The 25,542-nt window shown below is 36.8% G+C and overlaps 1 protein-coding gene across 2 annotated transcripts; it reads right to left on the minus strand.

The window, feature by feature from the left end:
- Positions 1 to 634: 634 nt before the first annotated feature.
- Positions 635 to 23,942, minus strand: LOC131776030 (CAP-Gly domain-containing linker protein 1). Of its 2 annotated transcripts, XM_066162363.1 has the most exons (31): positions 22,881 to 23,942; positions 21,077 to 21,299; positions 20,494 to 20,610; positions 19,711 to 19,761; positions 18,554 to 18,652; positions 18,028 to 18,069; positions 17,760 to 17,863; positions 16,557 to 16,620; positions 16,072 to 16,164; positions 15,378 to 15,659; positions 15,029 to 15,086; positions 14,745 to 14,828; positions 14,395 to 14,462; positions 12,434 to 12,522; positions 11,197 to 11,278; positions 10,366 to 10,449; positions 10,146 to 10,214; positions 9,879 to 10,034; positions 9,060 to 9,272; positions 8,603 to 8,731; positions 7,726 to 7,832; positions 7,041 to 7,173; positions 6,890 to 6,963; positions 6,162 to 6,279; positions 5,703 to 5,775; positions 5,204 to 5,295; positions 4,214 to 4,249; positions 3,991 to 4,070; positions 3,509 to 3,693; positions 2,891 to 2,928; positions 635 to 2,462 (listed from the first exon to the last, which is right to left on the minus strand). In XM_066162363.1, exons 1-31 carry the CDS (start codon positions 23,819 to 23,821, stop codon positions 2,454 to 2,456), a joined length of 3,993 nt encoding a protein of 1,330 aa, XP_066018460.1. In that variant the 5' UTR covers positions 23,822 to 23,942; the 3' UTR covers positions 635 to 2,453. The 2 variants fall into 2 exon arrangements, with proteins under 2 accessions (XP_066018460.1, XP_066018461.1); XM_066162364.1 differs by lacking the exon at positions 19,711 to 19,761.
- Positions 23,943 to 25,542: the final 1,600 nt, after the last annotated feature.

Genomic DNA, 25,542 nt, shown 5'->3' on the forward strand with positions numbered 1-25,542 from the left:
GAAGGCAACAAGGGTGTATTTTATGGCACGCAAAGTTCCAAATCCAGGGAAAACATCATCACCATAGTGCACACCCTGACAGTCACCAAGAGGGTCGGATAAGAATGGACATAAACTTGATGATGTCCATCTTCCTGTTCAGGGTTTCTCTTTCTCCTGGGATAAAGAGGTCTTGGATACAGACCAACGAGGAGGAGAGGGGGAACCTAAAGTTGTCGAACTTTGTGCCTTGGGTTCCACTCATCCGAGATGCAGAGGTCTTTACCTAATCTGGGTACGAAGGATGCGGTTGTAGTCAAGCCAGTCACACTGTGCCTGATGAAAAGCTGAACTGAATTACTGAGTTCTTCAGGTCACCTGCACCGGAAGACTTAAATTTGAGGGAAGCGCTAAAGATTTGTTCAATAAAAAAGAAATATACAGAAGCAAAAAATAAACAAAGGAGGAACGATGACGAATAGGGATCCAGAAGATAAAACAGAGAAAATCATCGATTTCTTCAAATCGCTTTCACCGAGGCTGGTGTCATAACTGTAAAAAAAGTTGATGGGGTGAAAAGAGGAGCCAGCCACTCATCAAGAATTTAGATCGACGGGGAGTGAAAAATCAATGAAATCACAGACCAAAAAATCAATAAAAACCAAGTGGTGTTTACTCATTATTCTAAGTTTATTACAAAATAATTTTCTTAATGGTATGGCCGTAGTTTCTTATTAATATATAAAAAACGCCAATAATGTAGTAAGGCCACCATAATAACGATAGACAATAAGGAGATACAAAATCTGCACGGCAAATTGTCTTTACCATAATATATATGATAGTCACCTCTATTTAAAATAGACAACCAGCAGTCCCTCCTTTTCAGAGAAGTCTGTCGCACGAGTCAAAAAATGATGCGCGGAAAAAAAAGACGACGTTGTTAGCGCGCCGCTCGCAACTATGGGAAAAAGGTGCCTAATCCCCAGAGTTCTGCGCGGCGCGCGAACATCAATCTCTTTTTTTTCTCTGTCTTTTTTTTCCGACTTGCGCATCGAAGTGAACGGACTTCGCCGAAAAGGAGGGACAGTCCCGTAGTCTACCTCTTTAATACTTCCAATCATCCCTATATTTGGGCTGTAAAGGGTAACCTTGTGCAAGAGCAAAGATCTAAAACATACAATAACCCAAAGAAACAAAGGACAAAGGAACAAGCCAAAAACGGAAAAAATAAAACAAAAATCAAACCACGAAACAAAATACACAAAACAAACAAAGAAACAAACAAACTGAACAGGTTGAGAGTTCTTGCACTCATGCTTCCTTCACCTCCCATTACTCTAAATACCTCAGTTTCACCACATTGCAACATGAAAGCGAATCAAGAAATCACTTTGACTACTATTTGACCATTGCATTCTATTTTTCCAATATTCCATTCTCTGTTATTTCATACCCTAACTCAAGTTTCAAACTAGGGCGTTCACGCATCTCTAGTAACCTCATCCACGAGATCTCACAGAAAACTATTGTGCATATACTTGCCCCTTCATCCAATGTTTGAAAAAGAGTACAAAAATTTTTTATAATAAATAAGGTAGGTATAAAATGCAATAGCGCTCAAAAAGGGTCAATATTCTCACCACACCCCTCCACCGCCCCACTACCCCCCCAAAGGTTAAATTAAATTCACTTGGATCGTTTAAATAAAAAGTCTGCGATCATTAATCAAACAGTCAGACTTTGACGATCTAATGCCGAAATCCTCCATCAAATTACTATGCATTCCTTAGTAGATTAGTTACAACAATTTGGTGCTCTGTGCAATGATTATAATTTCTAGCTGATAAGTTTGTCTATTCTCAATACTTGTCTGCTAGCTTATTTGTTGATATTGCATGGAGAATTCACATGTCAATCACTTCTGGGAGTTAAATATGCAAGCTATTGTTGGTCACACAAGTAGAGGTTAACACGAACTGTGTGCTACTGATGTAAAAAAAAAAAAAAAAAAAAAAGAAAAAAAGAAAAAAAGAAAAAAGGCCACCGGAAACACGTCATTTGAATCAGTATCGCGTCTTTATAACACTGGTGCACTTCACAGGAGTGTGAGTTGGAGTGAGAGAGAGAAAAGATAGGACGATGATAATGCAAACCGCACTTTCTAAGTACTTCAGATCTTAAGAGGTAATACATTCATCTCATTCTCCTTTCCCATTGACACCCGCGCTCCGTCTCCACCCGCGTCATGAAAACGACTCAGGAAAAGTCGGGATATGAAATTTCCCCTCTCTACCCTACACCTCCGAGGAACGAGAAGGTAAAAAAGCTTGCTTCTAGTACCCCATAAAAAGGTTATGTGTTGCTTGTTGTTAGTTACTTTTTACATCATACACCAGAAAGATAAGGCGAGGAGCGAGAACAACATCTTGCTGTCTTTCATAGCTTGCATGTAAACCTCCACGACATGACTTTCAGAACGTCTGTGAAAGATACAAGTGAACGTTGGAAACGGGTTAGAGCCACTGACGAGAGCAGGGTATTTGAAAGCCAAATCAACTGGCGCACGCCCCTAATTTACGCGCGTGACACAATCACGTGTGGCACGTGTGAAGCGTGCAGACGCGGCTAGGTTTTGAGTTGGGGGCCTGGTAGCTAATCAACTCCAGGGCTTATCCAGGTTTCCACTGCACGAAGCAACTACAGTATAGGAGTACTACTACTCCACCGAGCTGCAAGGCATGCAAGATTACCCCTTTTGCGTTTGACGCGGTTTCCCTAGCGGTTAAAACGCGCTGACCACTATGCCACCGTACCTTCCGCATTTTGAAAAAAAAAATGTTTGTACTTTTGTATTATTAACAAAAGAAATTAAGGGCAATAGAAGAAAAAAAAAACGAGTAAAACTAACCTCTTCATCGTCGCAATCTCGAGTCCAGTGTCCAAAAACTACATGGGATGTTCACAGTAGAATTGATTAGTTTTCAGCTAAAATTATAAGTAACTTTCACATTTAGTTCATAACTTGAAGCCACTTTGACCCAAAAAATTACCAAGTGCTAGTCAAATTTATGGAAGGAGTCACGCAGGTTTTTTGTTTTGGAGTGGAGAAGTAGGTTCTCATTCACCTTACAGGTATTGTAAACTGCACCTTCAAATGCGTCACGTAAAAATAATGAGGTAATACACATGTCTTCTCATGGTAACTTGACAAACTAGTACTAAATCATTTAAGCAAGAGCCCGCACTTCCCATCAGTTTACCGGCGGAATAACCCACGCGGGGTATTGAACACCAGAAATGTTTGTAAATCACGAGCCAGAGGCTGTTAAATAAACGAGAGGATTTTAACAAATCAGGGCGCTCGTAGTATCTCGGTTATCCCAACCAATCATTCAACAATCCGTCCGCAATTAACCAATCAGCGTAAGCTGCCTAACGCACTTCATGACAGGTTTCGATGAAATTCCACTCAGTCTTGCACTTTGGGCAATTGCCGCCCAGTGAAGACAACACCAGATGCTCCTACCTTCACATATGTCACAGTAAGGTCTTTCCTCATTTCTGTTTCCATGGTGCTGGGTTCCCAGGTTGTCCGGTGCATCTGAAGACTGTAGAGGGCAGTCATCCGTATCATGCTGATCGAAAACGTCACAAATATCGCAGAACAAGCGCTGTCTTATTCCCGGTCTCACTGGCTCATCATCGTCAGATCTACACAAAATCAAAGTCCAGACGTGAATAGCTTCTTCTAAGACTTCTTACCCCTGGGCTCCCGAGATCTGATACGTTATTCTCCCAACTAGCCGCGATACATTTCCTTTAAAATTAGTTTAGAGAAAATGGTTTTAAATTCTCCAACTGATAAGTTTCTTATTCTGAACCCCTTCCTGCTAAATTTTTTACAGATATCGCAAAGAAATTAAGTCAAAAGTAATACATACTTGGTTCTGATTATATATTTATTTTCTGACAGATGCAGTGGTTGAATAAACAGTCATTATAACTTACAAATTAAGGGTGCCATTTGTGTCTGGAACCTTTCCCATCATAAACAGCTCAATTTTCTTTTCCGCTTCTTCATTTTTCCTCTGAATGCATAAAAAAAATGGACAGAACTCCATTAACAACTTTACTCAAATATCATCACCTTTATGTAAATGTCTCTCTTTTCCTTTGATAAAAATCGACTCAAATTTGTTTTCAGAGCCTGTCATTAGGAAGCAAATTTTACCTGCAAATCCACAATCACGGAATTCAAGAAGTCAACCTGTAAGAAAGACACCAAGAAATTACTCCCAAATAGTAGAAGGGATTAAAATTTTTTTTCTGCTTCCATCACTGGACACGAAACTTATAAAAAACCTTTGACGGAGTGGAAAATCACCAAATGGGTAAAGTAGTTAAGACCAGCCATGACTTACACCAATGTTCATTCTAAATAGATGGTTTGTTTTAATAAAAAAAATTCGTAAACCTCTCAATGTCACTTTAACGTTTTTGACCAGGGATTTGATTGATTTCCCACAAATTTTGGTTAAAAAAAAAAAAAGAAAAAAAAGAAAAAAAAAAGAATGGCCTCATAAATCTCTATTACATTCATTTTAGAATCACTGGTAGTCCCTTCAATCTGAGTGGCTCTCATTGGTGTGATTTATTCACGAATCGCACCATTTTTCGCTCTAAATCGCATCTCTTTTCCAGCCAATGACAAAGCTTTAATAAAACACAACAACCAATAACATTTCAAAATGAATGTAATAAAGTGGTAATTAAACTTCGTGACATGCAACTTTGGTCTGAAATCATACTTGTGATTTCAAATCAAATTGGCGCTGCGCGCTCTTTCAATTTTCAAATCACGCGTATGTTCGCAGACCACATCGCATTCCACTCAGTGGAATTACTATTGTGAACTTCTTGAATCGTTTTAAGCAATAGGAACAGACACCTGAGTTATTTTTCTGTTGGTATCTTTTCTCGGCTATTATACATAACCCGTCTAATCGAAAGCAGTAATAGATAAAACTACATGTAAAACTTCATAAAGCTGTTGAAAATAAGCTATGGATTGTCAGTAGTCTGTTTTCGTTCGATATGGAGCGTGAACTTTAAGCGAGTGGAGACTGGAACGAGATTGAGTGTTCCTCGATCCAGCCTCTTTCTGTTCTAATATCCATTGAACACTTGATTTCCTTGTAGACTCGTGCTGAACGTTAGTTACCTGTGCCTCTGAGTTTCCTTTTTCTGTTTGCACTGCTTCTAACAAGTCCTCTGTTTCTCTAAGCTTGCTCATCACTGCCTCCATATCTGAAGCTAAACGAGAAAAAGTACATGTTTTGTTAAATGCATTAAAGTTTCAAGACTTGCAAACCAAAAGATTTCATGGTTTAACCAACGTCGAGTCAAGAAATTTCAAATGTAAAATAGGTATCACTAATTAAAAATGTTGTACTGTCAGGAGCACGTTTTTCTTTTAAAAGAATCCCCCTCTAAACTAATCCACTCACGAAATTATGACTTGATAATATTAAGGAAAATGAGAAATGTTCACTAAGGTTCTACTGAACTTCCATTACTCCTGTAAAGCGTAAACTGATGTGTCCCTCATGTGCTAGAGACTTTCACCTCTCCAATAGCATCAACCCACGAAAAATTCCCTCTTCAAAGAGTGAGAGAGAGAGTTTAAAAATGAATGTTACCATTCAATGTTTATCACTCACCGTTAACAGACTGAATGGACGTAGGAGCAGGATTACTGATACTCCTCTCTAGTCTACTCTTTAGCATTTCATTCTAGAGGTAAGGATAATTTTTTTTTCAATTTAACCGCTACAAATGCTTAATTAAAATGCTGAAGTTACTTTCGATTCTTCACTTGAGTAGTAGTTGCATTTCTTACATTGTTAACTTAGCTTCACTTAACGTACAGTACTAACACGATTTACATGACTATCAATTTCCGTGACTTATCATCGCTTACAACACTAACAATAATTACACTACTTAGTAAAACAACTAAGATACAACTAAGATACAACTAGCTCCCTGATTGGTCAAAAACCTATCATTTATTGCACCAGTAAACCAACGAAATTGTTTTTATGGTCTATTCAGTGGTTCCTGCGATTATTTTGGTTTTGGTTAAAGACCACTCAATCGAAAGGCGTTGAAACTCTCACCTCTTTCCTGTAACTATTGACTTCATCATCTCTTTTCTTTGCTAGTAATTCTGCATTTTGTAACTTCATCTCCAATTCTTCTCTTTCAGAATCTGCAGCAACTTTTGCATTAGTTTCCCTGTAACAAATTAGTAATAATAATCATCATCATTTACAAATATAAATAACCGCAAGAAAAGTCCATTGCGTATAAGACCGACCCTTACAACTGCAAGAATTCATTCCGGTTTCCGTCGTGTGAAGCGTTTAGGAATGTTACTATCCTTCCTAGCCCCCACCCCCCTCGATCGAATGATAGTCCGTCAGATGCCCCCCCCCCCGACTCTGAGCATGTCGCCAAGTTTCTGTAACAGTTTGCAGAGTGAGGAGAGAGGCACAGAGAGTGTTAAACATCTTACTTGAAGAGCACAATGCAATAACCTCGACAAAAGAATCTTTCAAATGCATTACCACACTTTGGCTGGCCAAATAACCCAACACACACCATTCCGCTAATGAAAGTCATTTGTGATCTCAAGAATGTCCCCTTCTGATATCAGAAAGCATTACGTTCGGTGATAATTAATTCTCGTCAATCTCACAGAGGACCTGTTTCAGCAAAGATTTTATCACCTCTGCTAGGTCCACAAAAAAAAAAGGACTGAAAAAATCCTGAGGACTAGATTTGCTCCTTTTTTTCTACATTAAGACAAGTTGCTATTTACTATGGGGTATGAAGTAGTGCTCACCGTTTTTTGACTTCTTCTAATTCAACACTCATGCCATCAATCTTATTACTTGCATCCATCATTGCTGCTTTAAGCTGTAGGAGGAGATATCAAATTCAAAACTATCGAAAACTGAATAAAAAAATAAGAAAAACACAAAAGTGTGACCAACCTTGTCTTTTTCCACAGTTACTTCTTCTTTATCCTTCTTGAGGGCATCAACACTTCCTTTAAGTGATTGGTTCTCCTGTGACAGGACAGTAATCTCCTTGGTAACTTGGTCTCTCTGTGTACGAGCTTCTTCCCTGAAAACGATTCAGATGGCAGAAAATATTATATTATGCCACCATGTCTCCTACAAATAACTAATTCTTTGTACAGTCAATGCAAAATTAGCACTGACTATCCGATAGTATTATTTGTGACTTCAGAGCCAGCTTATAAATCTGTTACAAGTCAACTGCTACCTTACTTTGTTGAAAAGTGCCTGGGGTATCCAGGAGCTTCATGGTGACCAGCCAACCCCCAAATAAAATACTGCTCCATGGCAGGAAAATCCCGTGACCCAGCCATCAGGCACATGTCAACCCAAGCTGAATCAGTAGGTGGAAGATTGATAGGGAGGAGTAGGGGTACACTTAGAAAAAACCCCTAACATGCGCTAAAGACTAGTGAGGAGAGCGCACCACCAAGCTGGCTGAAAGCTCAAAGATGCCAACCATAGTTAAATTCCAAACTTCCACTTGAGCTTGCACTTCTGACAATGACCACTGACCAGACATGCTCACTAAGTTCATGGCAATTAACTTTGTTAAATTGTTATTTAACCAAGCCAAAGACCATTATTCAGTACTTACACTTGATTCCTCAATTTCAAAATCACTTCTTCTGCATCTGAGGATGATGAACTGAGCAAATGCAACTGTTCTTCCTTGGTGTCTGCCAAAGACTTTGCATCTTCAACCTGTAAACAATGATGAATGCCTTTTAACTTAGAGCACAAGATCTGACTTAACCCTTTAACTCCCACACGTGATTAAGATGTTACTTCTCCCAATAACATCAATGCATTATCCAGCATAGAGGTAATGAGAATCCTCAAAACTTATCAGATTGAAGTCATAACTTATTTATGAGGAAATGTTTAGCAGTTAGAAGGAGAATTAAATCTTGGTGATCAAAGGGTTAAAGTTTTGGATCAATATCAGTATCTGGGCAAATGCCCACCTACCCCTCCCCTAACCCAACATTAACCCTAACTTGTTATCAATTGACTGTTGTTGGGTTAGGGGAGGGGTAGGTGGGCAGTTGCCCAGATACTGATATTGATCCAAAGTTTTCAATGAACACAGTATGTACAGATATACTCAATAAGAAGGAATAGGAGCAGCTCTTTTTTCTTTGCTGCCAAGCTCCAACCATTGCTATTCCAATTTTAACAAAAAAACAACAAACCCTTCATGCATTTTTAACTATTTTAGCTAATTTGGGATGTTATCAGTACTTTGAACATAAAGACAGGAAACTCACTGTTGTATTTAACTGTCACCTCATGTTACAGCTGCCTATTGCACCATTGGCAGCAGCTTAAGAAAAAAGTTATTGCAAGCCCTAAATTTGCTTCATGTTTCCCTTGCTGCTTCCATGAATTAGCTCAGCAAAACATAGAACATGTTTACACTTTCTTTACTTGTTAAACTTTGTACTGGATTTAATGTCATTTAACAGACTTACATCCTTCTGAAGGTTGTTACAATGAGTTTTCAATTCTTCCAGCTTTGTTTCCATGTCACATTTCTCCTTTTCACTAATGTCTTTTGCCTTACTAAGAGTTTCCACCTCTTCTTTTCTTGAGGAGTTTTCCTGTTGTTGGAAAGAACATTAATTTTGATTCATGACACTTCACAAAAATCAATCATCTTAGTCAACAACACTATTGTTATCCAGAAAAGTTTCTGGGTACTATCACCATAGAAATAACTTTTCAAGGAAGCCTGATGAAATGCTAGGGGAGGGGGGGGGGAAACCTTACAAAGGGATGGCATCCCATGGGGGGGGGGGAACACTCCTAGTTGCTTCAAGCCATGGAAACTAGGATAGGCTCTGTCTGGATGGACCATTTAGCTCAAGAACAGACTTCACCATTTTACTTTCACATAACTTGTTGCAAAAGATTGTCACAGTCACATACCTTGGAGACAGTGTCAAATGCTTGCACCAAGCTTTGATGCTCTTGTTGTAGTGCTGAGTACTTTTCAGTTAGTTCTTGTTGCTTTTTCTGTGCATCTTCTTGAGCACCCTTGACAAGACCCTTCTCAGCATTCAAAGATTCCAGCTGCAGCTGTAATGCTGCAAGTTGATCTTGTGATGCCTTGTAATCAGTCTGAAGCTTATTATATTGCTCCTATATATTCAATTGACAATCAGCAATCAGTGAGTTATAAAGAATATCATGACTTTACTAATCTTGCTTTGCTGATGATCTTGCAATAACCAAGACCCTGGTCACATGTGATTCAAATAAATGGTCCAGCTAACCAAAACTTTGTACCTCAGTTATTGGAGCATTGACAGCAAAACGTCGGTTGGCTAGTGCTCACCCTCTCACAGGGAACCCAAGCTTTTTACTTGTCCCACACATCTCACAATAGTTCAACTTAACCCTTCAACTCCCATGGGTGACCGAGACATAATTTCTCCTTACAATATCAATACAATATCAAGCAGACAGGTGACGAGAATAAAGAAAATATCAACTAAGGGATTCTTAATTAATTCAATACCAAATTCTCCAAACTAAGATCATTAGAATTGTACCGCAGACAGTACGGAGAATTACTAGTGAGATCTTGGGAGAGAAAAAGTTGGTGTTTTAAAATGCAAATTTTACTTTCATTTCAAAAATAAAATAGAAAGTTAGGGAAATTGACAGTTCAGCATTTAATATGCCTAGATTGAGCTGAGCAAGATGCTGTATGAACAGATATTTGCGACATCCAAATTGGTTTACCTTTACTCCAGACAATTCTGTATTCTCCTTTAGAGTCTCCTGCTGTAAAGTTTTCAACTTGTTCAGCTCTTGAGTAAGCGAGGTTATCTCTTTAATTTTTTGTTTCATTTGCTCCTCCACAGCTGAATACTCAGTATCCTTGGCTTGCATAAGATCCTGAAACACAATGAAACAAGGAACTTAGACTCAGATAATGTCAAAACTGCAGCTTAAGAAAACACAAGGCACTAAAACAACTCCAAGGATCTATTAAAAATAAACACCTACCTGCAATTTGGCCTGATGTGCATTTTGCATATCTTCGGTATTTTTTAAGTTTTGCTCAAGCTCAGATTTCTATGAGGAGATGGAAACAAATTGTGAATTCTGATGTGCAAATGTACTAATTAAATATTCAATTCATCTGAAGAGGATATAATCTGGTTTCCCTGACCAGCAATGAAAATGCTAAAGAAAATAAAACTATCACAACTTCACCATAACTTACCAGGTTTTGTACCATTTTATCTGTAGCTAAGGTCTGATCTTGGTGGGATTTCTTTATCTCCAGCACATTTTTATCATGTTGCTCCTGATTGAAGATAAATCAAATTCAAAGACAAAAAATTAACCTTGAGTTCCCTACTTTATCTACTTTTTCACAATTTACTCATTTATCTTAGCACAGCGTCTGATCTAAGTTTTTTCCCACAAACTATAAATGGGCAGATGTCAGAGCTGGCTAAGCCAGCTGATATTTCTAATTTGAACTGAGAACCATACTTACCCTGCCGAATGAAACAGCCCAGTTGCCTAAATCACATGAAAATAACCTGTATTCCCCCCCTAGTTAAACAGTTGAATGTATTCACTGACTTTTAGAGAACACCAGGGCCTGTTTTACTCTTCTAAACCCACTACTGTTCAAAGGTGAGTTAAATATAAATGACACTTATGCACTTTCAAGGTAGAACTCATTATTTCAGTAGTAGGCTGCACTCTCTACTGGTTTATTAGCATAATGACCAATGTGGAATGTTGAGAGAACACAAAACTTTTCAAGTGTTCTCCCAACATTCCAATCGCCCATTACGATGGTAAATCAATAGAAAATGCAGTCTATTCCTTTTGTAAAATAACTATTAGTTTACCAGTGCAATGAATGAAAGGTTTTTGACCAATCAGTGAGGTTGTAGTATTTAAGTTATTTTATTACACACCATAACTGACCAATCAGGGAGGTTTTAGTATCTCAGTTATTTAACAAAACATAAAAACTGGCCAATCAGGGGGCTTATAGTATCCCAGTTATTGTATGAAACAGCATAACTAGGCCCACCTTTGCCTGTGCAAGATCTTCTGTCAGCCTGCCAATCTGGACTTGAGCTTCAGCTGAGGAAGATTTAAATTTATCCAAAGTCCTACAGAGAAAACATTCTGATCTAAACCACTTCACCACAAAAAAAATTATGTATATTTTTCATATGCAGTTTGTTCAAAAATTCATTCCAAAAGAAAATAAGAACTGATTTCCAAGATGGATACATGCAAGGGTAAGGAAGATTGATGACAAGTGAATCAAAATTACAACAGATATTCCAGTGAACATCACTCAGAAAAACTAGAGATTACAAACCAGAAAAATTGTTAAAAGTATTAAGCATGTGCCCAGCACTGGTAAAACTAACATTTATAACTTCCATGTTTCTGATGTAGCCAAGCAAGTACAGAGACAGGCCAAAAGAATTCATCCAAGTATGCAATAGCAAATGAAAGTGCACTAGAAATTCTGATGTGGTGCTAAAAAGGCTGACATATTTTGACTGAATGTTTGACCAAACGACAAACACAAACAGACAGAAGGACTGACATACAGAGAGTCTGACGGATTGATGCTTAAAAGGGGTCAGTTTCCAAAGAAATAACAGGGGTGGCCGTGAAGCAATTTCTTCATATTCCTATGTTATCCAAATATTGCCAATTAGAAAGGTAAACCAAATACAAAAAATGATATTATAGTGGAAACTGTTTGATTTAACTCCACATATAAGGAGAATTAGTTTTGCAATCTTAAAAGTGAAAGGGTTAAATAAATGACGATAAATTAACAGAATAACTGATTCAGTGATTGTTTTAAGTGCATTTGAAAGACTGCATTTATCATTCTTTTCCACCAAATGCTTTCTGAACAAACTTATAACTAACAAAAACTGGCCTTGAGCTGACTTGGATAAACATGTCTCAGTATATGCAGTGCATTTGTGATCTGATGTAATAATTTTCTACAGAAATAAGCAGATACATTTCTGTTGAAAAGAGAAGTTTTACTTTGCTTCATATTGAAAAACTATAAAGTTTTTGAAAAGGAAATAGGACAAACATAGCAGACAGGTACTGCATACCACAATGACATCACAAAACTGAAATACACCAAACAAAACAACTTGGCACTGCAGGTAATCTTAAACTTTTGGACAAAATGGGATGGAAACTAGACTCTTGGCAAGCTGTGAAGAGCAAATTCTTCACAAGCCTTAGGTAAGAGATCCAGTCTGGTTTGCGAGCCGACATGTTACCTGTCCTTTTCTCTGAGTTGTTCATTGAGGTAAACCAGCTTTTGTGAACTATCACCGGAATTCTTTGCCAATTCAGCAATTTGGGACTCCTGTAGGAGAATTTGAAATGAAACACTCAGGTGATATTTAATTTTGCTAATTAACTGTTTGAAAATAGTTCTGGCTTTTCATATTACTCCTTCAGAAGTGTCATTTCAACAGAAAAAAAATGTTTAATCGCAAGCAGAAAACAACAAAGATTGCACGACAAACAAAATATTTTCTTTCTCCATCTGAGTGGGTTGTAGCTCTCAGCATTTGAATCTGAAGGGACACAGAAACCTACATAATTTAAAGAACAGAGTTCTTTAAAAGCACAAGAAAGAACTGAATTTGAATTCCTACTAAACCAAGGTTGTTTGCTTACTGTGGTGAGACCACACAAAGGAGTACAAACCACACCTAGTTCCTAGATTTTCTGGGTGAAAAGTGGGCCATTATGAAGTGATCATAAATTATGCATTACAAGATTGACGAAGTCATAAAGTGACTTATTGTTGCTACATTAGAACTTCAGAAGGTGCAGAATTAGAAAACACAAATATAGTGTAACATTGTTATAAAATGCTGGGCACTTCATTAAAAGACAAATTAAAAGACTTATTAAAAATTTGATGCAATGAATTTAAGAATACCACTTTTTAACCTTTTAACTTCCAGAAGTGATTAACATGCAAGTTCTCCCTATAATATCCAAACATTATCTAACAAACTGGTAAATGTTATTTTAATCCATAACCAAATTCTCATAACTAATTTAAAAGGAGATTTGTAGCAGCTGGAAGGGAGAATTAACAATCAGATCTTGAATTCAAAGGGTTGAATTTACAAAAGAACCCAGCCATCAGCAGAAGGATATCAGGTATTGTAAACTTAATTAATATGGCCACTTCTGAATCAAGAAAGACTGTGGACAAAATGGAAAGATTTTGATGACTCGATAACTTCCATAACAATAGACTGGCCATTTGTTTTCAAACACTTACAAGACCTGAATATTGTACATATAAAATCAGGCTGAACTCTCTTAATACAAAACTCCTGTGTGTAAGCCCTTTTCATCAGCCCAGAAATGATCAACATGTACCTTCTCTCAATAATACCCATACACTATCCAGCAAACAAGTAATGAGAATACTTAAACTAACTGACACCAGCCTCTTGTAACTGATTAACAAGGAAATGTGTAGCAGCTACAGGAAGAATCAACAGTCAGATATTGGAGTGAACCAAATACAAGGGAACCAATGGTGATAAAAGGGTTCTCCACAAAATAGGAAGAACAAGGACAAAAACGTGGGGAACTCAAAAAGGTATTGAGTGCCTTTTCATGTGGCACAGATTAATTCCATGATAAAAAAGTATAAACCTTAATAACAGAAATAATACTTTGGAGAAACCTCAACCCTCTAACTCCCAGAAGTGATTAACAAGTAACTTCTCCCTACAATATTTATGCATTGTACAGCAAACAGGTCAATGGTAATGAGGTAATGAGAATACTCAAATGTATCAGGTAAAAGTTGTCATCTGGATCTAACACCAAGTTCTCGTAACTTATTTACAAGGAAATGATTAGCAGCTGGAGGGGAGAATCAACAATCAGATCTTGGAGAGATCTGGGAGTTAAAAGGTTAATCCATATCAAATGAACAGAATATTGCAGGGGTTCTTTGGTGACATGATAACGATGGCAATCTCATCCCAAAGCATTATGAGAGAAAGCAGAAAGCTGTGAGTTACAAAAACAGCCTAGAAAAGAAGTTAAAGTAATGGAAAGTAATTTGACAGGAACCTAAAGATATACTAACATAACACTCTCAAACATTCCCTCAAGCACCCAAGCCATATTACATCGGAGTGGTATTACCATCAATACTACATGTAGAATCAAAAGAGAATGCAATCAAATGTATACTAACCAATTTAGCTTTGTCTGCAGCAAGATTCTCTGATCTGACTTCACTTAAATGAAGCTGTTTTTGAAGTTCTTTACAACCATGAAGAAGAAGACAAATAAACATTATTTGCATGGTTTATTCCACACCTCAACATTGGCAGCTGCTTATGAAAAAAGCTAGTGAAATCCCTGTAATATCATGCTCAACTCCTTCTGGCACTGCTCACATTGGTTGAAATTTACTTCAAATATTTCTTGAGTATTCACAGTGTCCTAAATTTACCCAGTGGTGTTATGTACACCAACACAACATTTTTCTCCTTTTTCTATTTTCTGCTCTAGATAAAAATATCTAAATTTATCATTATTTACCAAGTGTTGTGTCCTTGATCACTTGAAGCTCACTGCATAGGGAAGAAAATTCATCTTCCTTGTGGTGGAGCTTTTCTGTAAGATCTACAATTTGATTCGAAGATGTGAGAAAATGCTGACCTGAGACCTTGGAAATAAATGAAGATTTCACATTTACCTACACTGGATGGGTTTGCCCTTTTCCAATGCACCTATCACTTCCCATACATATGTTGGGAAACATACTTCACTTTTGATATTTAATAAAAAAAAATAAAAAAAATAAAAAAAGAAGCACTTCTTACCATTGATCTCTTTTTGCAAAGTTTCATTCTCTTCCTTTGACCTCACAAGTTCTGATTTCTGCAACAAAAATAATGTTGTCAAAACAAACCGATATCTGTCTTCTTGTTCATTCATAGAAAGAAATTGGCCAGCATTTACTTAACAAGCTATCAGAGGAGTATTTTTCACAGCTTCCACTTTTGGTGCTCAACACTGTTTACTCAGAAGGCTAAACCACACAAAGATGATTTCTGTTTAAAGAATTATTTAGGTACATTTATGCACAAATCTAACCACACTGTTTTTAAAACATATTACACTATACTGAGCATATGATAATTTATAAGATGAAACAAAAGCTACACCTACCAGGATTTTAATCTCACTATCAAGACCCGTCTTGATCTTAGCATGTTCCTCTATATCCTTTGCCAAAGCACTGATCCTTTCAGAATTCTCTCTGAGCTGCTGTTCTCTTATGCTGGCATCACTGGAATGCTCCTCTTGCTTTGCAAACAGTGTTGCCTCCAGTTCTCTGATCTTGCTATCAGAATCACTGACTGATGTCCGCAAATTTGAAACTAAAGTATTTGATTCAGACAAAGTACTCTCTAATTCTGTAATTTTTGATAATGCTGTGCTTTTTTCAGTCTGGAAAAAAAAATGTGGAAACTGATCATCAACAAATGCATGCAAGTGTATCATAGGCCACTTAACCATATTCCACATGGAGCCATTTTCAATTGGGTGTCAAAAGCAGTTCTGGATTGCATTGGTCTTGCTTTACTGCTCTCAGTGATTGGTCCAAAAATCTTGCACCACTATATCAATCAATCAGATACAAAACTAAAACCAGTCATAACTTTGTTACCTGCATTTTCCCAGTTTTTACTTGTTTTTACTTTGAGCTCTCAATGGCTACTCTGTGTATTTTCCTTTCCTCCGATAGGCTGATGCAATTACTCTGGGTTTGGTTGTTATGACACTCAATAGAAGATTGCTCTGAACATAACTCCAACATTATTTCAACATAAGTTCACAACTGTGAAAGAATTAACCATACCTGTGTTGTTTCGAGCTCTTCCTTTAGTCTGGAAAGTGAGGCAACCTTTTCTTTTAGTTCAATCTCAAGTGTTTCAATTTCTTTCTGCTCAATCTAACAACCAGAAAAATTCAATACATGATTTTACAGTACTCTGCATAAGATGATATCATTCATGATACAATCAGTCCTGATAAAACTAAAAGACATAAATGTTTTAAGGCAGGTAACTTGGAGGGCACTACTTTCATGGAAGATTTTAAGACCTAGTAAGCACTACAAACTTCTGAGACAACAGCTCTCAGACTTTCTCTTTTTCAGGCCTGGTGATTCTTTGTAAGAGCACAGCTTTGCTAACTTACATAACAAATAGATCAGAACCTCAGATGTTCTATGATTGTGACTATTGGTAATCACCTTTCTAAAACTTCAAGGGAAAGGCAAAAAAAGGATCCTGAAAATTTCTCAGCAAATACCATGTTTAAATCACAAAGAAGGTGATATACCTTAAGTTCATCTCCAAGAGTAATCTCCTCCTCCTCCAATTTAAATTGTAAATCTTCCACCTTCCTGTATAAACATGAATAACAGTAAATAACTTAATTTCAGCCAATGATCCTATACTAATTAGTGATAAGCTTTCCTGGTCAACCTTTAAACTCTCAGAAGTGGTTAAAATGCAACTTCTCCATACATTATCCAGCAAACTGGTCATGAGAATACTCAACTTATCAGGTAGAAGTTGTTATCTTGATCAGACACTGATTCTCATAACTAAATTACAAGGAAATGTGTAGCAATTTGATGGGAGAATTAATAATCAGACCTCTGACATTGAAGGGTTAATTGATCAAACAGTATCCAGTCAAGTCGCCGACGGTTCAACTTGCCAACGCCAAGCGTTTAGAAAATGTTTTTTGTTCACCAGCATAGCCTGGTATTAAGATGGACCAAATGTAGACACCTTCAAAAGTGAGCTACCTAAGTGTGAATCTAGAATGACACTGGTTGTGACACAATAACTTGTTCACGTTCAAAGATATTGGTCATTGGTGATGTTCACCTTACTTTCTTCACCTTACTTTCTTCACCTTGAGATCCTTATAAGCTTTGTTGGAAATAAAAAGAATTTTTTTTTTTACTAAAGATCTTGTTTAGAAAGCCAATTTTTTTTTCAATCTGACAGATTATGATGAGTCTTTAAAGAGTTGTTGTCACACAATAACTAAATCGTTCGTGTCTAAAGCTTTTTTGGTCATTGGCAATGTTCACCTTGCTTTATTTGCCTTGAGATCCTAATAAAATTTGTTGGAAATAAAAAGAATTGTTTTTTACTAAATATCTTGTCTAGAAAGCCAAGTTTTCTTAAAAAATCTGATTGATTGACAAGATGAGTCTTTACAGTGTTGTTGTCAAACAATAACTTGTTCATGGCTGAATCTTTTATAGTCATTGGCAATGTTTACCTTGCTTTATTCACCATTAGATCCTTATAAACTTTGTTGGAAGAAAAAAAATAGTTTTTTTACGAAAGATCTTTTACTTTTCTACATGTTTAACTTCTCTTGAGTTGTACTGGATTGAAGACCAACTCGCCAATGTCTCTACTCGATTTTATACGTTGGTGAGTTGGCATTGGCAAGTTAAACCATCAGCGACTTGACCATAATTCGATCAAACACAGTTGAACTCCTGAATTCGACTTTTACCTTTTCTCTTCTTCCAGCTGTGACTGGAGGTCATCTTTTTCTTTATTTGATGTTTCAAGCAAGCTCTGAAGTTCGCTGATGCTCTTTTCTTTCTCAAGAATAGCCTGTATACATGCAAGTCAAACATGTTTTAATGTTCTTTAAGATCACTAAACAAAATACCTTGATAATACCATTCAAGTCACTTGACTTGAAATTTCTGCCAGCAGTCTAATTTCTAAGCAGCAACCCTGCTATAAACAAGCATTCACCATGTACTGTACAATACCTCATTGTGTTTTTCCTTTAGTTTGCCAACTTCTTCCTCAACCTGCAATTATTCAAAGCATTAGCTTAGAGTTGAAATTTTCAAGGAATACGATTAAATTTCTCCCATTTCACATTCAAGAGCTTGAATCATGAAATTTAAGTTAACTAAGTCTGTCAACATGAAGTGTGCAGTTAATAAAGAAATGATGTTAATAAAATGAACAATCATTTCAGGGGAAAAGGGGTTAAAATCTTTTAAAAAATTCAACAAAGTTTGCACAGAATTGCATTAATAGCACCACACCAAAACCAGCAATTTAAGGAATATTGAAAAGAATTTTGCTCACAAAGAACAGTTGCTGAAATTATACCATAATCAATAAAAAGCTTTGAAATTTTTGTAAAGAGACGTTAAAACAGAAGAGCCTTGCACAGTTGTCAAGTCCTGAAAACAAGACCAGAGACCTCTCAAACAGGACACACAAGACAAGAAAGAACACTGTTAATTGAGATACAACTGAGAAATTACCACCACTGCACAATACCTTAGTAACTTGACTTGTAGCATTAGCAACTTCTGCTCGTTCAAACTCTCTATCTGCCAGAAGGGACTGGATTTGCTTCTCTCTATCCTCCAGTGCTTCCTATTAGTTAGTTAAATCCAATTTCAGGTCACAAATTTACTCACTTTGTTTCACACTGTCACTTAATTCTTTTCACCCCTATATCAGTCTACATATTCTCTATACTGTTCACCATACATTTCCTAATAAACTGACAAGGAGAATTTGTTTAACAATCAAGAGCTTAGTTGATGATCATTTCCTTTATTCTCACGACCTTAATGTTTGATTCAGTGGTGATCTTGTGAGGAGAAATTAAATGCTGGTCACTTTTAGGGGTCAAAAGGTTTATAAACAATCATTTAGTCCAGGAAGCATTAGCATGAAAAAAAAAATTGATATTTAGTGGATTTTTTTCCACTTTTGATTAATACCCATTTGTTAAAAAAAATTCATTTTAGCCATTATAAATTGCCCATAATTTTTTCAGCAAGATACATCAACAATTTGAAGGATTTTTTATATTTCATTTACATTTCTAAATTCAGTGATACTGTTTCAAAAGAACAGTATCGTGCATTTATCATTTATATATTACAGCCATTGATAAATGACCAGTAACTACTACATGAATAAATTTTAATTTCAACATGAGTGTTTATGTTGGCCCTCTAGTAAGTAAATTTATGTATTTTTACCAAATATGAATGCTAACCCTTTCACTTGCTATGATCTCATTAGTAATTCTCTTTACTGTCTGCAATAATTTTCTTATAATATTAGTTGGGAGAATTTGGCATTAGATTGACTAATAATCCCCTCTTTGATATCTATTCTCATCACTTCTCTGCTCAATATTGTCTTGGTATTGTACAGAGAAATTCTGTCTTGGTCACCCATAGGAGTTGAAGACAGACTTCTGGCACAAATTTCACCTATCACATGATCGTCAGTCAGAGTAAATTTTTTCTGCACAAGCTTAGTTAAGCTTTAACCATTAAAATTTAGATTTTAACAGCCCATTGTTTGACTGGTCACCAAGAACATGTTCTTACCACACAGTTTATTATTACATTTATTATTAACAGTAGGTAAAATTTTTCTATTAAGTTTATTTACCTTTTTAGAGTTTCTCTTACCTCCTTTTTTTTAACAATATAACCTGAAATATCTCTCATTACGGTAGATGTCTGAAAAACAACATGCTGTTAAGTTTTTATCCCATGTATAAGAATTAAAAAGTCTTAAGTTCATCAAAGTTAACTCAGGTATGCTAACATTTAAAAGTGACACTTTTCTTTGTGTGCAAAATATTTTAGGTTAGGCTGTACAAACCATTACACAGACTTAGTAAAAAACAGTTCTTAGGAGCTTGCTTGGGTAATTCAAAGCAAATATGTGCTGATTTCATTTCAGAAAATCAGAAAAGTAATCAAAAGCTCTTGTTGTTTTGTACACAAATGGTGCACCCATTGTTCACTAGCATGTGTTTTTTTCCTAAGGTGAAGTGCATTAATTTTATACTTAGCAATACTTTATGTTAATAATGGTCTCACAGTCTGGCCACTGCAACTGCAGATAGTGGTAGTTCCCAACACTGCTAGTCTCCATCAGTTACCAAGTGTTACTGGTTATTTGTCAATTGATAAAGGAATGTTTCATTTTAATAAGACTACCTCTAACAACTGTGATGGGCACAATTTGATCCTTGATTGAGAAAATCTCTTTAGAGCCGAGAAAAGATTAAAATTGTTGTGGTTTATGTTTTCACCAGTTTGTTGTTATCTATTTATTCTTAAAGGTGAAGAGCAGTCCTCTAAGATCCAAGCCCTCTTTGTTCCCAGTCCACAGCACTAAACATTAAACCACTGTCTCTGCTAGTTATCAAACAAGCAAATTGAGCAAATAAGAAAGTTAATAACCTGCAAAGCCACCAATTGTGATGTCACCACACCAGATGATGCAGGAGACTGGGTGAGCCCTGATGGGGGTGGTGATGATTTAACTTCAGACACCTCTGGTTCAGGGCTTGAGATAATCTGTTGCAAACAAAATATAAACGGTATCATAATTTGTTGATTGCAAAAAGGTAGCCAGAATGGTTAAATATTGCTTTTAGATTTTGTTTCCAGGTGAATAAAAGGGCAAAGTTTCTGAAGAAACTCTTATGGTGGTGCATCTGTTCAGGAAATTACAAGATAATTTGGTATTATGAACTGATCTTATGATGTAAATTGGCTCTAGTAAAGAGTCAGTTCTAAAGCTGACATTTCAAGCATTAGTCCTTTGTCAGAGGGAAACATCAGCATTAGAAACTCTCAAGGGTGGCCAATCTACATTATCAATCTAATTGATAAAACCAAATTATCTTTTATTTCCAGATGGTTTTTTTTATGTTCATCATTTGTTCCCTTCTCTTTTCTTGTCCTTTCTCTTATGTAATGACTTAACAATTCACATCAAAATGAATTATTGCCTTTAGTGTCAGTAAAACTCAATTATTACCTGTGAGGTACTTAATGTAGATGGCTTAGGGGTAGAGGAGGATTCACTGAGGGTTGAAGAAACTGAATTAATAGAACTGTTACTTCCAAGTGCACCCAAGGAGTTCTGTACATCATTTCCTTGAGGAGGTTGCGGTTGAAGTCTTGGTGGTAGAGGTAAACTTGAAATAGCAACTTTATGTAGTGGAGCAAACAGTCCAAAGTTAGGCTCACACTGGAAATATCTTGAAGGAAACAGAAGAGCAGTTAGCCACAAGTACAACAAATCCTTTGTGCATAAAATGGAACATCAGTGTCAGACTTAAATGGAAACAAAAGTTTGAAGATTAAATCTCTTTTCTTTTCTTTTTTTTAATTATTCTAGAATCACCAATGATCAAAACAAAATAAAATAAAAACTTAAACTGTAAAATGGATGGGTTGAATTTGATAAATTAAAAATAAATGGCTTTTTGTATTTGGATTTTTTTAACTGGAAGAGAACATTGCATGAAAGTAATCAAAGGATGGATATAAAGAAAGAAAAAAAAGATGATTGAGTGAAATCTCAATATCAAAAGGGGTTCCTATACTCATTTACTTTTAAATTACGTATTCATTCACTGACAAGATGTCACCTAAACTTATTTACTGCATTAAGTTTGATGCACTATAAAGAAATGCCAGATAACCCAAGAAATCAGCAACATTCCAGATTAAAACTATTCAAATGATAAAGAGGAAAGGGACCTCCTTCCTTTATTTAAAAATTTATACTTCTATTACATAACCACAAAAGCCTCAGTTTGACAAACATCTGAGTGCAGGTTCAATATCAGATTAATGTTCTTGATGTTTTAACAAAGACAACGTCCTCCAAAATTACTACTATATTAAAAAACTGGCTGATGAAATATTCACAGCCCAATTTTATTTTTTGTGTCATGATATCTAATCTATGCTGCAGGTAATCTGGCTGTGCTGCATGTTGCCATTTGCAGCACCATATTGTAAGAAAAAACCCACCATTTTTTTGTTTTGTTTTTTTTTTCCCACTGATTCTGGCACACTTAAAGGCTGTATCTGTGCCTTTCAAAAAATAACACTGAAATGACCTTAGTAATTCCCTTCATCAACATTTTCCACATGTCAGTGATAAATATAATTATGGGAGATCCAAATGTGCTTATAATTTACCCAAAGATTTCGAAAAATGTTCTCCTGGTGCTCTGCCAAATTTTCAGACAACATGCTATACCGTACTCTATACCTTATGTGTCGCACATATAGACGAAAATAAAATTTCTAAATGTCTTTCTACTAATCATGAATTAGTTTATAAATGGGCAATTATAAACAACTAGCTTCTAGTAAAAATGATGCGCTTAGAAACAATTATAATTTTAAATTCAAACTCAATTCAATGCCTGAGGGAATGTTTCAAAAATTAAGTATTCAACCGGTAATATAAAAGCCATCATTCCAAAATGATAAAGTCACCGCGTTCCACATATAACTATGATAAATTTTTGCTCACGAAAGTGAAATGCCAAACGTAGCTGTAATTTCAGCCGACGTGGCATCAGTAACAAACACGTGATGTATTGAACTAATGATGCATCGTTTGAAAACCAAGAAGTTTCCAAGAGGCATCATTTAAATCTAAAATTAACCACAATTGTATTAAACATTTATTGTGCTATAGAATTCAATATCAACATCTATACAAAATTCTGCGAGTTTAAAACTATCCGTCTTTAGTCATCTGTAGAAAAGACACACCTGTTTAGTTTTGATTTCCAAACATTAAACAGAACACATTTTACCTTGTTCCAGCGACAGCACCATCGTTTTTCCCCAGTGGCTCGTCTAGTTCAATACCAGCCCATTCTCCCTTAGCAAATCCAGTTTCTCCAAGATACCGAACTACACCATGTTTCGAACCGCTTACAACGACACGGTCGCCAATTTCTAAGTTAGCTTTCTTTTTCTCAACTTTAACATCACTCGATGAAGTTCTCCTACCGTCGATTTGGTTAATTTTAGTGAGTTTCTCAAGCTTTGTAAATATCCCATGACCCGCATCGCATTCAAAATAACGCACCCCTTGAACACTTCCATTATTTTTGCCGACGCACTCGTCAAGAACTACTCCAGCCCAATCACCCTTGGCAAATTTTGTCTGTCCAATAAAAGCTATAGAGCCAGGATTCGAGTTTCCTACTAACACCCGATCTCCGAGTTTGAACAAGCTGAGTAGATTTGAATTCGACGGGTCAACAGGCGCAGTTTGACTTTGACTTTCCGAAGGCGCTCGAGAAATTTCGCCACGTCTTCTTATAGCGGGAGCACCATTAGCTCTAGATGAAGCTCCGCGTAAACTAGAACTAGAACTCTCTCTTCTGTACTGCAGTCTTGTTTGAGAATTCTCTCTTGAAGGAAGTCTCGGTTGAGCAACTTCTGCTCCAGTTAGAGATCCCCGTGGACTCACCAAGCGCTCACGGCTTGCGCTCAATTTGCCATTGTCGCTGGTTGGCATTCCTCGTCGAGTTACTCCACTTGAAGTCTGGCCAAGTTTAGCCCCCGTAGGACTAGTTCTTGGTTGTACTGTAGACGATCCTGCCTGAGAAGAATTAGAAACAGATCCACGTGGTTTTACTGAAGGAGCTGAAGGTTGAGATCCGGCACCTACACCGCCACCTTGAACCGGTTTAACAATTCTACTTGGGGTTTTAAGACGCGACAGTCCTGACGGAATCTGGCTCATTTTGAAGCGGGATTAATATGCTTTCTATTCTGTATTCTTCTAAGTCAGAAATAGTGAGATTTTCAGTCTTACATGGCCAAAGATAGCGAAATTGCAACCAATATATATAAATAGTTCTAGATGGTACTACGACAGGTTATATTCTCGTTCTTAAGGCGCTCTCGGATGTTTTAAATGGGAAGGACCTGGTGCGAGTACCATGATCATAGTTGTATTTGAAATAATACTTATTTGAATAACTTTAATTGAAACTTGTACAACGAATCAAATCGTCTTGTCGTTGCAACTTGAAACAAGTTAAAAAACCAGTTTATTAAAAGCAATGCAACTTCGAATCACCAGTTCTTCTCATGAGTAACCCATCAATTTACCTTAAGAGTCATGAGACTCTTAGATGCGATGTTTCGTTGTTTCCTCATCCTTAATTTTTCCATTCTACCCAAGGTAAAATTTCATTCCCTCAGATACCCGGACCCACAAACAATTGCATCTCCTCAAGTTGCTTCAGAGAGACGGAAATAAAGTAGGGCAGTAGTCAGTGAGGCGGGCACTCCGGTCAGACTGGAAGTTTCACCTCATCGAAAGTTCGCCTCCTACCACTTATGTAATTCCCTCCCTAACGTAAAACGAGTTCACCTCAATTTTTCAAGTTCGTCCCCAAATCATCGAAAGTTAGTAACTTGTTTTATTTTAGGCGGCGAACTCGTGAAGGTGATAGGGGCCTGTGGGCGAACTTGTGATGGGGCGAAACCACCATAAACTATAAGCGTCTAACCCTATAGCTATCTTTGGATCTGTCTTTTCACACAAATTAATACGTACATGAAACATCCGGTGTGCCTCCAGACTATAGCACTGAGTATTAATGCAGAAAAGATAGAAATATTAAATTAATTCATAACTGAGCATAGCAAATGGAACCACATCCTGACGGATATTCAGGATGATGATTGGCCCTAATAAGAGACGACATACTGAACGAGAGAAATGTGCCACTTCCCCTCCAACCCCGCATAGAACACTAAAATAAAAACAGGCTACGATAAACAGCTTGTACAAGTATGGATTTCTCTATATAGAGAAGGTATCGTTATGTAGAAGAGTGAAACTAACCACCCTAAAAAAAAGTTAAGAAATGAGAATTTACCGCTTAAAGCAAGATGATCACGAAATTTTGACAGCCGGAGAATAAATGTGCTAAGTCAGTCACTATTTTAATATCACTTCTGTTGTTGTGATGACCAGTTCAGCCGAGTGTTATATATACGCAAGTGCAATTCGCATTCCGAAGTTCCTTGTCTCATCGTAATGGTGTTTATACCATGCTCTCAATGAGGTAACTTGCATGCATATAGGACCACACCCAACGCACTAAGCTGAGGGTCGTCTTTCACCCGGGCAGGTCCGACCATGTCACTTCTAACCATGCTGGACGGTAATCGATCAAGTCGCCAGAAAATCATCTCACCCGAAGTTATGTGTTTTACAGGTGATAAAAAAGTTGGATGACTTAATTCTGGTTTTGAGCGATCAGAGCACCAAGAGCATGAAGTTTACGGCAAGAACTTAGCGGTTAAAATAGAACTTCTTGTCGTCTGATCTCCGCAGTTCCAATACCGAAGTGAAGGTATTTGCACTATCTGCAAAAATGAGTGTTTGTTTTGCCATTTGCTATAGTATCAAAGAGTATAGCTCATACGAAATTTAAGTAAAATCGAAGT

The sequence above is a fragment of the Pocillopora verrucosa genome, chromosome 2 (assembly GCF_036669915.1).
Source record: "Pocillopora verrucosa isolate sample1 chromosome 2, ASM3666991v2, whole genome shotgun sequence".
NCBI lineage: Eukaryota > Metazoa > Cnidaria > Anthozoa > Scleractinia > Pocilloporidae > Pocillopora > Pocillopora verrucosa.